The sequence below is a fragment of the Palaemon carinicauda genome, chromosome 14 (assembly GCF_036898095.1).
Source record: "Palaemon carinicauda isolate YSFRI2023 chromosome 14, ASM3689809v2, whole genome shotgun sequence".
Classification (NCBI taxonomy): domain Eukaryota; kingdom Metazoa; phylum Arthropoda; class Malacostraca; order Decapoda; family Palaemonidae; genus Palaemon; species Palaemon carinicauda.
This window is the reverse complement of record NC_090738.1, coordinates 114,111,426-114,126,425: the sequence shown is the minus strand read 5'-3', so window position 1 is coordinate 114,126,425 and position 15,000 is coordinate 114,111,426. Positions and strand designations below refer to the sequence as shown.

At 34.1% G+C, this 15,000-nt stretch overlaps 1 protein-coding gene across 1 annotated transcript in view; it reads right to left on the bottom strand.

Annotated features, from left to right (window-relative positions):
• Nucleotides 1-8,158: 8,158 nt before the first annotated feature.
• The window catches only part of LOC137652932 (uncharacterized), a 7,813-nt gene continuing 971 nt past the window's right edge, over nt 8,159-15,000 (bottom strand). Inside the window, exons 2-5 of the mRNA XM_068386326.1 lie at nt 12,157-12,289; nt 10,607-10,794; nt 9,184-9,354; nt 8,159-8,341 (exon numbers count right to left, since the gene is read on the bottom strand). Of these exons, the coding sequence (XP_068242427.1) occupies nt 8,159-8,341; nt 9,184-9,354; nt 10,607-10,794; nt 12,157-12,289 (675 nt within the window). The remainder of the gene's footprint in view (nt 8,342-9,183; nt 9,355-10,606; nt 10,795-12,156; nt 12,290-15,000) is intronic.

Genomic DNA, 15,000 nt, shown 5'->3' with positions numbered 1-15,000 from the left:
GGTTTTACAAACAGCAACTCATAAGCTTCGGGAACTTACTCTTGGCGGGATATTCCAGCCCTCTTATTGGCTGTATCTTCTCAGCTGTGATTGGTTGTTGCCTTTGTTTACAAACTCATACGTAGACATCTAACATCGTAGCCAAAACCAAGTCAATTGTTCCTTCGAAAATGACTTATTTATTCAGCTTACGTATTTCAACAAGGTCTATTACCTATCTTATAATTATATTAGTAATATTTTAAGATTGTTTACATGAATGTAATATTTTTCAATACTTAACTTATGTACAATAAGTATAGGTATTTTACCTCTACCCAGTTTAGATTCATTCATAAAATACGCGATTGCATGACGTCACATACAACTACCAATCACAGCAGAGAACGAATCAGCCAATGACACGCCAGATATTTCCCGCTAAGGAAACCCATAAGGGTTCGTTTGCTTTATGGACTGCTGTTGAAAAAAATCTAATTCATAAGACTTCATTTAAGGGCTCTTAATTTTTCATTCTCTCCATATTTATTAGTGTTTTGAGTTAGTTTTCATAAGAGTTGCAGTTTTTTAAGTCATCGTTTACCTGAAATGTGTATGCTGCTGGTATTTTATGACGACATCTTTCCTAATGGACGAAAACGACTTGTTAAATTAAATTATACTTGAAATGTAACAAAATACGAATTAAAGTTACGTATGTAGTTGTTACTTCACAAGTTAAGCTCGATGTGATAATAGCCAACTCCAACTAGAAAACGAAAACAAAGACAAGCTGTGAAATTCATCCTACTCTTGATGACGTCACGAAGACTTAGGTACTTCCAAAATAAAAATAATGATTTTGTAATTAGAATTTATCCTCATATTAAGATATTTTATTAAACATCTTAAAAGGGACTCATTGTATCTATATATTTTGAAGAAAATATATCTTTAACTCCCTTAAAAACAAACAAAGAATCTTTAGCTTCGTCCTCCACAACTCATAAGACCCCTTAACTCCCTTATGGCGGCCAATGTCTGTCCTCTGATTGGCCAAATCTTCCTCAGTTGTGATTGGCGGTTTCCTTCAGTTACTACAACTTCACACACGTATCTCACATCGTAGCCAAAAGCATAAGCAAGCATTCCCTGGAATATGACTTATTTATCTTATTGGTTTTAACAAGATTTCTTATTTGTTTTTATTGCCAAATTGATAATAACCTTTTTAAGTTTAAGAGAATTTGAATGTCTAATCTTAATCGAAATTTGTACAGGATTTCGGAACTCTCTCATGGTGGGATATTACAGTCCTCTGATTGATTAAAACGTCCTCAACTGTGATTGGTAGTTGCCATCGCTGACTACAGATTGACAGACGCACACACGCACATTTATCATTGTAGCCAAAAAATAGTAAAGTATTTCTTCAAATATTACGTATTTATTTTACTTATAAGCTTTAACACAATTTATTATTTATTTATTATAAAATTATTAACAGTTTTAAGGTTGTTTCTATGAAAATTATATATTTTTTAGTCAAAATTTATTTGCAATAAGTATAGAGTTTTCACTCTACATGCACATCTATCATCGTAGCCAGAAAAAGGTCAAGTATTCCTTTGAATATTAGGTATTTATTTTACTTATACGCTTTAACAAGATTTATTATTTATTTATTATGAAATTATTAACAGTTTTAAGTTTATTTCTATGAAAATTGTACTTTTTTAGTCATAATTTATTTGTAATAAGTATAGAGTTTTTATTCTTACCCAAATTCATTCACGAAACGACGATAGTATGACGTCACATACAATCAACCAATTATATCTGAGAAAGAATCAGCTAATGAGACGCCAGATATTTCCCGCTAAAAGCATGAGGCGAGAGTGTGTCTCTGGTTTATGGGCTGCTGTTGGCGAAAAAGTTAAATTCACGAGAGGCATTTCAATCAAGCGACCGAGTTTAAGTTTTTTTTTTTATCCCTAATTAATTTTTATACATATAATCATGATATTTAAGTAGCATGAGGAGAATATTTTCGTATTTCTTCTTTAGCCATTACAGACCTTCCCGTCAGTAATCACACCTTTTATTTTGAGAGTGAGAAACGCATATGATTTTTGTTATTTTTTATTATCACGATTGTTTCTGTTATAGTCATTATCATTACTATTTTGAATATTTTGTGAGATAAGGTTGAGAATTTTGAGTTCATTCAAAAAAAAAAAAAAAATTACCTCGAGTCAGAAGTCCAAAAAGAATCCATAGTAAATAGCAAAGTATAGGCTATGTATAAACCTGAGGTTCCTTTTTATGTTTATTATGTTATAAACATCATTAAAACAATGGCTTTTAATACAGATTACGGAAAAATATCCACATTCAGAATTTTATTTTTTCACGGCTGAAAAGCTATTGAGAATAGGCTTCTTGTTTTCTTCTCAGTTTCCTTTAAGAACTGGAATCATTGAACTGTTAAGAAATCAAAATAGCATAAGCATAACTGATTGTTGAATAGGCCTACTCATGAAAGTTTCAGTTTTTAACGCCCAATTTCTTAACATAATTTAACCTAACCTAATAAAGTGGACATTTACTTAAACTATCTACTGATAAATAGGTTGTAAATTAATTTCCTGATGTCGAGATAAATTTACAGGCGTAAACCTGGCCTCCTTGGATACCATGGAATAAATGTTGAGATGATATTGGCCAAAAATTAATTGACTCCTAGAATACTTATAAGATTATTTTGTAGAATGTGGCGTGAAGAGGCAAAACCTGATGAATGGGAGCTAGGAGTCTTATTGAAAAAAAAAGACCTGACTGATTAGGATGGTTACAGAGGCATCACACTTACGTCAGTTGTCATGAAAATATATAGTATGCCCATTTTAAAAGAGAGTAGAGAGAAAGTTTGATGAAAATCCGAGATTAATAGCACAATTTCTAAAAGGTAGAAGTTGTACTGACCAAATTTTAATTTTAAGACATGTGGCACAGCAATGTGTAGAATATATAAATCCACTTATGATGGCATTTATGGACTATGATAGAGCCTTTGATGGCCAATTTTGTGGAGAATCCTGCGTTATTTTTGGAGTTCCTCTTAAATATGTAAATTTGATTAAGTCTGTTAATAAGCATAGCAAAGGCAAAGTTAATGATAGTGGAGGCCTATCTAATGAATTTTCAGTGAACAGCGGAGTACTTCAAAGGAATGTGTTGTCACCTATGTTGTTTATCCTCCTCATGGATTTTGTAATGCATAGAACAGTTGGGGATGGTGGAGAACGATCGGATTGGATTGATAACAGGAAATTAGCTGACCTAGAATATGATGATGACGGTTTCCTTATTAGTAGAAACTCACAGGACTTGCAAAGCTTGCTTACCAGAATGCATGAAATATATGAGGTTAGGCTCAAGATAAATAGAAGAAAGACAGATGATGAAAACTGAATATGCAATGGAAGATGAAATAGCACTGGAAGGAGACAGGATTAATAAGATAGAATCATTTGAATATTTAGTTCAGTGAGATCGGTGTTACTGTGTGGACACGAGTCGTGGTATGACAATGAAACAATATCCAACAGATTTTGTAGATTTGAGAACTAAGCCCTCTGAAGAATATTGGGAGATAAATGGCAGGACAGGATTAAAAATGAAACTTTAAGAGAGATTACTAGAGTGCCATATGTGGATGAGATCACGATGAGGGGTAGGTGGAGATGGTTTTGGCATGTCGCACTCCTTAAGAGAAATTAGTTCACCAAATCTTAATTTGGGCCCTACAAGGCACATTTAGACCTGTTTTTAGCTTCTTCGATGTTTACCACGTCTCCAGAAAGCTAAATCACTGCCAGAAATTTACTCAGACAGCCTCTTTAAAGTTTACAATGCTTCCTGGAGGCTAAAATCATTGGCTAAAACGCCACTTGCACTTACTGTGCAGCCTCTACAACGTCTACCGCGTCTCCAGAAAGCTAAATCGCTGCTAGATATTTGCTCATACAGCCTCTATAAAGTTTACAATGCTTCCTGGAGGCTAAAATCATTGGCTAAAACGCCACTTGCACTTACTGTGCAGCCTCTACAACGTCTACTGCGTCTCCAGAAAGCTAAATCGCTGCTAGATATTTGCTCATACAGCCTTTATAAAGTTTACAATGCTTCCTGGAGGCTAAAATCATTGGCTAAAACGCCACTTGCACTTACTGTGCAGACTTTAAAACGTTTACAAAACAGAACAGGAAGCAGAAAGGACATCCAACGCTCAATAGAGACTTACTTTGTCATTTGCTAAGAACTCCAGTCGTTTTCTCTCGGTTTCGTTTCTCTTACTCCTCACGATGCCACCTTACCATGAAGAGCAAAATGCAAACGTCAAATAATTTTACCAAACTGACAATTAGCAAACAAGACATTTAGATTAAATGACTGTGGTTCCTCTGTATAATGGTTACCAAGGTTCCAAAGAAAGGAATATATAATAATAATAATAATAATAATAATAATAATAATAATAATAATAATAATAATAATAATAATAATAATAATAATAATAATAATAATAATAATAGGGAAGTGGGGAATATGGGAAAAGGAAGAGTATCCCTGGATACAATCCATTTTATAGCTCAACTCCAGGTACTCGGGATGGGAAAGATTAAGGAAATAGGGAGAAAGAGAAGTACGGGAGAAGAATAAAAGAGAGGGGCAGGCCCTCTTGCGATATTAGGAAATTGGTATTATTATTTTGAGTTAACAATTAAGTTTAAGAAAAAACAGAATAAACAATGATCATTCACCTTGACTTATATTCGTTTTTACATTTTCGGTTACAACTTACGACAGTTTTAATTGCCAGGTACATACTTCTCTGCTCAAGTGGAAGGTTTTCTCAAAATAACAAGGGAAAAACACTTGAATCAATTTTAATGAAGCATGAAACCTAATTCAAACACATCATTTGAGCTTAAATTAACAAGATTTTTGTAAATCCGACAAAATCGATATTTATCATCTTACCTGACGTGGGGTTGTGTTAATCCTTCAAGTATAGGGAGACCTTTACTTGTTTATCTATGAATCACAAACAATAAAATATGCTCGGACTTTTATCACTTGAAAGTGGAAACATAAACATTCAACTATATTTCCTTTAAAAACCCCATTCTTTCTCAAAAAACAAAAAAAAAAAAAAAACAAAAAAAAAACAATAGAAATAAAATCTAACTTGTGCCAACAAACCCCATATGTGCGGTAGGTTGGCACACTCTATGGGGCAAGTTAGCATATAACTTTCGGTTTAATTAATTAGTAGTTGAGATAAAAGGTTTCTCGATAATTCAGAACAGTCTATAACAAAGTTTTGCAGCCACTAAAATAAACCTAAAAAAAAGTAACTCAAAATCATAATTTGAATGACGGTGCAGACAAGTTGAAATCCCTGTGTCATATTTTAAGAACTCCTGTCGTTTTCTCTCGGATTCGTTTCTCTTTCAATCTCTTTCTTGATCATTCAAAATATTCATGGTCAATGAAAGTCATGTAAATTCTTTATACGATAAATTCAAATACTTAGGAAACTTAAGATCCATCCACATTGATGGATAGGCAATTTCAAGACTATCTGGAGGGGAATGATCATAGTGAACTCCAGGGGACTGAAACATGAAAATGATTTTATATTGTAGATGATAGTTGGGAAAATAAGGAAGGAAACGAGAAGTAGCAGTGGTAGTAGCAGCGGGTACTTCCAATAATAGTAGCTGTGTTATAGCGGGTAGTTCCAATAGTAGTGACAGTGGTAATAACATTGGTAGTTCCAATAGTAGTAGCAGTGGTAGTAGCGGGTAGTTTTAATTGTAGTAGCAGTAGTCGTAGCGGGTAGTTCCAAAAGTAGTAACAGTGGTAATAGCAGTGGTAGTTCCAATAGTATAGTAGTAGCAGTGATAATAGCAGTGATAGACTAGTATATACATCTCGCTTGTGTATCATCTCATCCATTACTTAGATTTCATGCACAGGATGAATCTTAAGGAACATAATTCGACTTTATGTTTATGGAAGAAAGGTGGATTTTCCTTAGCAATTGCCTAGTCAGCTAAAACAGCTGATGCAAGAGACATTCTTTAAAGCATCTCCGAGAAAACTGTATGTCCGAACTCATCACCAATTCATATGTCACCAGGAGCAAATTTTGCGGGCACAAATATGTAAGCCAATATTATCTGCCATGCATTTATGTTGTGTGGAAACTTGTAGCTTCTTAGATCACATCAGAAAACAAATGGTTAAGATATCTCCTAGTACATATAAGTTCGAGCACACGATTGTTTACGGGGTAAGTTAACACTGTGTCAACCTGCCCCATTTCTATTAGGCCAATTTGCCACAATCGTAAGATTATCATTACAAGGGTAAATGATAAATGAGTGAGTTTAACATCTGAGTTCCATTTACAAAATATTAATCTATGATAAATTTTTGCTAAAATGATTTAATCATCTCAAGTAATTTAGTTCATGCATTACGAACTTCCAACAAATACAATCCTTTACCCGGGAATAAATTCACCTGCATCTGTCCGTAATTTCTTCTTCTAGGTCACCGAAGAGACTGTGACTACAGTACATCATGATAGTACTGTAGTTGTTTAAATGTTATAGACCATTAATACTCATCCTGGCAGGATAAAGGTCTGTAATACAACAAAATTCAAACTGACATTATTACTTATCAGATAGGCAGGTTAAGCAAGATCATTTTGATTGGATTATCTTGTTGGCACTTTTGAGGTGAGGAATTTTGCCAAGCCATATATGAGATTCACTAGCCATTGCCTGTCCCTCCATGGTCTTGGCTTCATGAAGGGATGTCTCGGGCCATGCCCACAGAAAGAGTCATGTGGATACTTGGTCAGTCTCTGTAATCTGTTAAGTATCTGGTAATATTACAGAAATTAGATCTAATGACAAGTATCTGCTTGTACTTGAAAATCCTCATTGACAAAAAACCAGGGCAAAGATGAAAATAAATAATTATGTGCTCGTGTATATATATATATATATATATATATATATATATATATATATATATATATATGTACATATATAAATATATATATATATATATATATATATATATATATATATATATATATGTATGTATGTATGTATATATATATATATATATATATATATATATATATATATATATATATATATATATATATACTGTAAATATACAAACACAAATTTACAAATGCAGCTGTTTCTACACCACTGAAGGACAGAGGCCTTAGACATGTTCTTATTTATGTCTGGGATTTGGCCATTTCATCATAAATATATATATATATATATATATATATATATATATATATATATATATATATACATATATATATGTACATAAATATATATATATATATATATATATATATATATATATATATATATATATATATATATATATATACACTGTAAATATACAAGCACAAATTTACAAATGCAGCTGTTTCTAGGCCATTGCAGGACAGAGGCCTCAGACATGTTCTTATTCATGTCTGGGATTTGGCCATTTCATCACTACGCAGGCCACTGCGGATTAGTGATGGTGGGAGACTTAAGTGTGATCGCTCACATCAAACCAAACTAGTACGGGTGGCCCTGACTAGTAGAGCTTTACTGATCATAACGACACACAAAACCTTTCACCACGTTAAGGTATCCCCACTCATTAATAAAAATAAATAAAGAAAGAAAGCATTCTTTCCCATACTTTGTGACGATCTTGATAGTGTTTTTGGTAGTGTAATAGCCTCTGTACCATGGTCTTCCACTCTCTTGGGTTAGAGGTCACTTGCTTGAGGGTACACTCGGGCACACTCTTCTATCTTGATTCTATTCCCCTTGTTATTTTCAAGTTTTTACAGTTTATATATGAAATATTTATTTCAATGTTGTTATTGTTCTTAAACTTCTGGTAGTTTTTCCTTATTTCCTTTCCTCACTGGGTTATTTTCCCTGTTGGAGCCCTTGGGCTCATAGCATCCTACATTTCCAACTAGGGTTGTAGCTTAGCAAGTAATAATAATAATAATAATAATAATAATAATAATAATAATAATAATAATAATATCCGTAAATCGAGAGCCTTAAGCACCGTAGGCCTCCATTAGACAAAAACAAAGGCTATTTGGACTGGGGACGTTCCTGAAGATCGACACGTACATCCCCTCCAGACTCTGGTCCCCTTCCAGGACGAGCCGTTCCCCATAATTGGGAGTTCCAGAGTAATTCGTCAAGAGTGCGTCGTCTCGTGTTCCAGAAAACCCAACCTGGAATGGGGAGTCTAGTGTTTAGTAATATGTGTAGAGAGAGAGAGAGAGAGAGAGAGAGAGAGAGAGAGAGAGAGAGAGAGAGAGAGAGAGAGAGAGAGAGAGAGAGAGTTTACATCTCTCAAACATAATCAGTGAATAGCATTAGTCAACTGAACCTAAATTACGATAGGTTTCTCTCTCTCTCTCTCTCTCTCTCTCTCTCTCTCTCTCTCTCTCTCTCTCTCTCTCTCTCTCTCTCTCTCTCTCTCTCTGAGTTTATATATATATATATATATATATATATATATATATATATATATATATATATATATATATATATATATATATATATATATATATATATATATATATATATATATATATATATATATACTAACCTAACTGCCTGCGTTATAGAAATAGTAAAAGGTAACAATTCAGCAATTTCAACGTCATTTCTTTCTTTTAATTATTCAGACGTTTGCTGATTCGTCTACACAATAACTATTAAATAAAATGTAATCTTTGCCTTCAGTCATAAAAAGAAGCTAACAGAGAACCTGAAATCTCACATTATAGAAGTTTTCAGTCTTGAAAACTTTTCGTAAATAGCAGCAAATTTCATTACATATTTTCCCTAAACCTAAGAATTAAGGAAAAGACAAATTAAAATATAATTGGCGTCTACAATGATAAAACCTAGTAAATTATGTAAATAACAATAAAACGAGAGAAAAAAACAACCCATTATTCATTACTACTTGTAAATACAACAGCAAATCACATCATCATTAAACAAAAGCGTAAAACTAAAGATAACACTCATTATCGTTATCTTTAGTCACGAAAAGAGAACTTACTCGAACTTCAACAGGCGAGAAGTAATCTGGGTAGAAGGATGACATCGTGACTACCACTTTGGCTACAGACTTCTTTGACAATAAACCCATATTCACCACGACGGAGGGCCACAGACTGTCGATTGTGCAGAAACAATCTTCTGCTACTTTTTCACACCGGGCTCCGGTCACCTGGCGGAAGTAAGTTATCCTCATTACTTACTTACTTACTTTACTCTTGTGTGGCTGATTTTCTATTCCCATACAGCAGGGGAACCCCACTCTCTGCAGGCCCTCCTTACTTTGATGGCTGCTTTTCCGGTCCCATACAGCAGGGGAACCCCACTCTCTACAGGACCTCCACTGTCGTTTTACCGTGTTCGTTCAAAGTATTTTACGTTTCATATCGCGTATTGTTCATATCTAATCCTAAGATTTTATTATACCCTGTGGATAAACGGTCATATAAAAACAACCTTGTGAATTGCTCAGCATGGTTAAATTGTCATCCTTCTCTATGACTCCACGGTAGGCTAATAATCATCTTTGACTTAGGTCTTACGAGGGGCCCGTCGTTACGCAACTCCATCGTAAATAAAAGACTACACGTACTTGGAAACCGATTGTTACTGGTTCTAGTATAGCTTTGCTGATCATAGCGACACACAGCATTTGAAAACATTAATCTTTTAGATAGCCCTTGGAGATAGCAAATGGGTGTACCCCATTCAATTTAGAAGGAGAACTGAGTAAAAAAAAAAAAAAAAAAAAAAGAAAAAAAAAAAAAAAAAAAAAAAAAAAAAAAAAACGAGCAGACCCATTTTATTCGACATGGTCACGCAGGTGTTAGGGTTTCTAACCTTGAGAATGTTTTTGATTGTTCACATTTCAAGGCGGGAAATGTTCTAGTTCTAATCATTCCAGAACAGGAAAGGGTCCAATTTATAATGAATATCACATGCAGACTGGTTCAGTGTCCAAACCATATTATTATTATTATTATTATTATTATTATTATTAGGTAAGCTACAATCATAACTGAAAAAGCAGGATGCTTTAATCCCAAGGGCTCCAACAGGGAAAAATAGCCCAGTGAAGAAAGGAAACACGGAATTAAACTACAAGAGAAATGATGAACAATTAAAACAGATCTCTCATGATTCAAATATAAAAACTTGAAAAAAATATGAGAAAGCGAAATGAAATAGAATAGTGTGCCTGAGTCTACCCTCAAGCAAAGGAACTGTAACCCAAAACAGTGGAAGACCGTGGTGCAGAGGCTATGAACCTACCCAAGACTAAAGAACAATGGTTTAATTTTGGAGTGTCCTTGTAGAAGAGCTTATTAAAGAGTACAATAAAAAGAACATATTAACACAGCTAAAGTCTGACCTTAAGTGCACTGCATACGAAGGTATTTTCATTATGTTTCTTTTTCCCTTACCACAGTCTCCACAGCAGCGTACGTGCCACCCCAGGATTCCTGTGGTGTCACAGCCTTGCCCCTCAAAAGGTCCGTCGTCGTAGTTCCTGTGGTGCTGATAGGGACGTAGCATAGGATGGTCTCGCTAGTAACTGTTGCAGTTAGTTCTCCCGGAGACACCACCAAGTCGAGCAGGAGACAGTCTCTGCCTGTAGGAGAGGAAAACTTCAGAGATAAACTCATTTAAAGGTTTAAAGGTTGATCTTTAAGGGCAGAGGTAAGGGGCAGTGACATTGCCCTAGCAAGCAGGACAATGCCTTAGAGACTGGCCGTATACATATGATCAGCACCCGAGCCCCTCTCCAAAGAAGCTAGGAACAGAGAGGGCCAGGCAATGGCTGCTGATGACTCAGCAGGTAGACCTATAGGCTCCCCAAAACTCCCCATCATTAGCTCACAATATGATTAGGTTGTAGACACTAAAGAAACTAACGAGTTTGAGCGGGACTCGAACCCCAATCTGGGGATCACCAGGCAGGGACGTTTCTAATAGGCTACCACAATATAATTCTTTTTAGTTCATTTACCTTAGTCTCGTTCCATATGGATATCTGTGATTCGTAAATAATGACAATAACCTTAGTAAAGCGATCTTCCAATTGGTTTAGCTTTGTTTATGTGAAAATGGCATTTCGTTTTCAGCTACTCTTTCTCTCAAACTCTCGAACAGTTTCAAGGCTAACTTTTGAACTTCTTAATTCTATGACTATTCCCATAACTCATGAAAACTACATCTGTGAATTTTAGTTCTTGGATGAATGAGTACCACTGAAGATGTTCTCTAACATCTGGGAAACTACAACTCTTCAATTCACCAATGACCATTAATAGCGAAACTAAAGTGAAATAGTAGATTCTAGGAAAATGAGCCGATGCATCTCAAACAGGCTGCAAATTGTTTTGAAAATCTATTGAGAGATGGTGAAACGTTTTTATTCTATTACTTCATCTTACTTATATTCTGAAAGAGGAAGAATGCTACAATTCTGTTCTCATATATCGCATGAAGGACTGTCTTTTACGCCACATAGCTATGTAAATGTGCACACTTTACTTATGTTAATAAGGAAAGTGGCAGTTTCGCATTATTATTATTATTATTATTATTATTATTATTATTATTATTATTATTATTAGCTAAGCTACAACCCTAGCTGGAAAAGCACGATATTATAAGCCCAAGGACTCCAACAGGGAAAATGTCCCAGTGAGAGAAGGATATATGTAAATAAACAAACTACAAGACAAGTAATCAAAAATTGAAATAAAATATTTTAAGAACAGTAACAACTTTAAAATAGATCTTTTATATATAAACTATCAAACCTTAATAAACAAGAGGACAAGAGACAAGATAGAATAGAGTGCCCGAGTGTACCCTCAAGCAAGAGAACTCTAACCCAAGACAGCGGGAGACCATGGTACACAGACTATGGGATTACCCAAGACTAGAGAACAATGGTTTGATTTTTGTAGTGTCTTTGGAGTGACAGATATGTATCTTCACTTACCGACGATGCAGAAGGCAGAACAGTTCTTTTTGGAGCACAGCATGGAGCTGTAAAACAAGTCTGAAGTGGACATATTGGAAGGCAGAGGATTCGTTGAAGAGCTGCATGAAAGGGATGTCTTCGGCAGGATGCTCTGCAGGATTCGAAGGAGAGAGGATATCTTAAGGAATATGAGTTTCAAAATGTGAGGATGTCTGGGGAAAAAGTTTTAAAGTGTGAAGATCTTAAGGAATACGAGTTTCAAAATGTGAGGATGTCTGGGGAAAAAGTTTTAAAGTGTGAAGATCTTAAGGAATACGAGTTTCAAAATGTGAGGATGTCTGGGGAAAAAGTTTTAAAGTGTGAAGATCTTAAGGAATACGAGTTTCAAAATGTGAGGATGTCTGGGGAAAAAGTTTTAAAGTGTGAAGATCTTAAGGAATACGAGTTTCAAAATGTGAGGATGTCTGGGGAAAAAGTTTTAAAGTGTGAAGATCAGCAAGGAATGTGGGTTTTGAAACGTAATGATTTGGGATTAATGTGGTTTTGAAAGTTTGAGGATCTATGAGAATCCGTGAGGAATGGGCGCTTCAGTACATATTGGACCTGCAAAGAATGGGAGGTTGAAATGTGGAATGAGGATTTTCAAATGTATAGGTTTGTATTGAATGTGGATTTTAAAAATTGAGGATCCATGAGCAATGTGAGTTTTCGTAGCATAAGACATCTGCAAAGAATGCTGGTTACAGAACATGAGGGTATGTAAAGAAGGTCAATATTGAAAATTTGAAGATCCATTTAGAATGAGTTTCAAAACGTAAGGATCCATAAAGTATGTGGATTCTATAAAGTGATTATCCATAAGGAATGTAGGTTTAAAATAAGTAAGAATACGTAAGAAATGTAAGTTTTAAAAGTTTTAAAAATGGAGAATTCACGAGAAACTAGTTTCAAAATGCAAGGATCTATAAAAAAGTAGATTTTGAAAAGGTAGGATTGATGAGGAATGAGGTTTAAAAAACGGGAAGAACCACGGAGATCACGTATTAAAAAAAAGTGAGAACTAACGAGTAATCATCATCATCATCTCCTCCTACGCCTATTGGCGCAAAGGTCCTCAGTTAGATTTCACCGCTCGTCTCTGTCAAAACAAGGATCCGTTAAGCATGTTGTGAGTGTTGAATAGTGAGGCTCCATAAGGAATGAGGTTTTAAAAAGTATGAGGAAAGAGGCTTTAAAAAGCTATGCTCCACTAGGAATGTGTGTTTCGCAACATAGGCATCCGTGAAACATGTAAATTTCAAAAGGGTAAGATGCATGAAAAATGAGTTTAGAAATTTAAGGATCTGTGAAGAATGTGATTTACAAATAAATAAATAAATAAATAAATAAATAAATAAGTAAATGAATACGAAGAATACTGGGTTCAAAACATAAGGATCCGTGAGGAATGCAAGTTTCAAAAAGAAGATCCATGAGGAATGAAAGTTTTAAAACGTAAGGCTACTTGAGGAACGTGGGTTTGAAGTCATGAGGATCCACGAGGAATGATGGTTTCAGTACGTGAGGATCCACGAGGAATGAAAGTTTTCCTATTGATCTGTGAAGAATGTAGATTTTAAAAAGTGTGGATCCATTGGAAATGGGACTTTAAATACTTTAACAAATGGTTAAAAATCATTTGAAACATAATCAATTTTATGTTAGTAAACAAATCTCCATGTACGTTTTGAAGACTTTTAAATGAAAAAGTGTTAACACCTTTTCATTTTCTTGTAGGCTCCAAAGGGAATATACTTAACACCTTTTCGTTTTTTGTAGGCTCCAAAGGGAATATATATTTAACACCTTTTCGTTTTTTGTAGGCTCCAAAGGGAATATATTTAACACCTTTCAATTTACTTGTATGCCTCACAGGGAATATATTTAACACCTTTTAATTTAGTTGTAGACTCTAAAACATATATATTTACAATGGCACAAAGTTTAAGAAATAAATATGCTATTAGAATATTTTCATAAATGTTTTAGTAATAGAAACAAAATGAAAATCATTCCATAACAGTGAGTTATAAAATAAATATGTAGGTAAACAAATACAGATTTCAGAAATGTTTTTTTGTTCTAATGACCCATGCAAATCGTAAAGTATATCTTGACAAATCTCTTTAACAACATTAGGTTGCCTATCTCATAAATCTGGTTAAATTTGAAAATGTTTAATCTATAAAAAAAAAAAAATCTCGAGTAATCAGGAAGATGCGACAAAACTCCTATAGAGATTATTAATAATTAAAGAGGAGAATCTAAAACTATAGTCCATACAAACACTCCTCGAAGAATTACCATCGAAAATTAGGCTTACCCAATTTTATAAAAATTCTATCTGTGACAATATACGTATATGAATTCTCATATTATTTCAAGTAATTTTCTTCACTCCCTACCATTTGACACTAATTCACTAAGTTCACTCCCTCTGGCCTATTTTCTTTTTTAAGGAAATATTCTCACAAACATTTCAAGTCAGAAAGATCAAACCCACTTTGGTTAGCAGACTGAGGTTACTGCTGAACCAACAATACTAACAGGATATTTTTTTTTTCACAAAGATTTACTATATTACGAGAAGCACAATAATTAAGTTATGTTTCTTTATCTTTGTTATGTTGCTTTGTAAACTACACAAGATCAATATGCAACGCTTGAATTCACGCACGCGCGCGCGCGCACACACACACACACACATATATATATATATAGTATATATATATAAATATATATATATATATATATATATATATATATATATATATATATATATATACAGTATATATATATATATATATATATATATATATATAT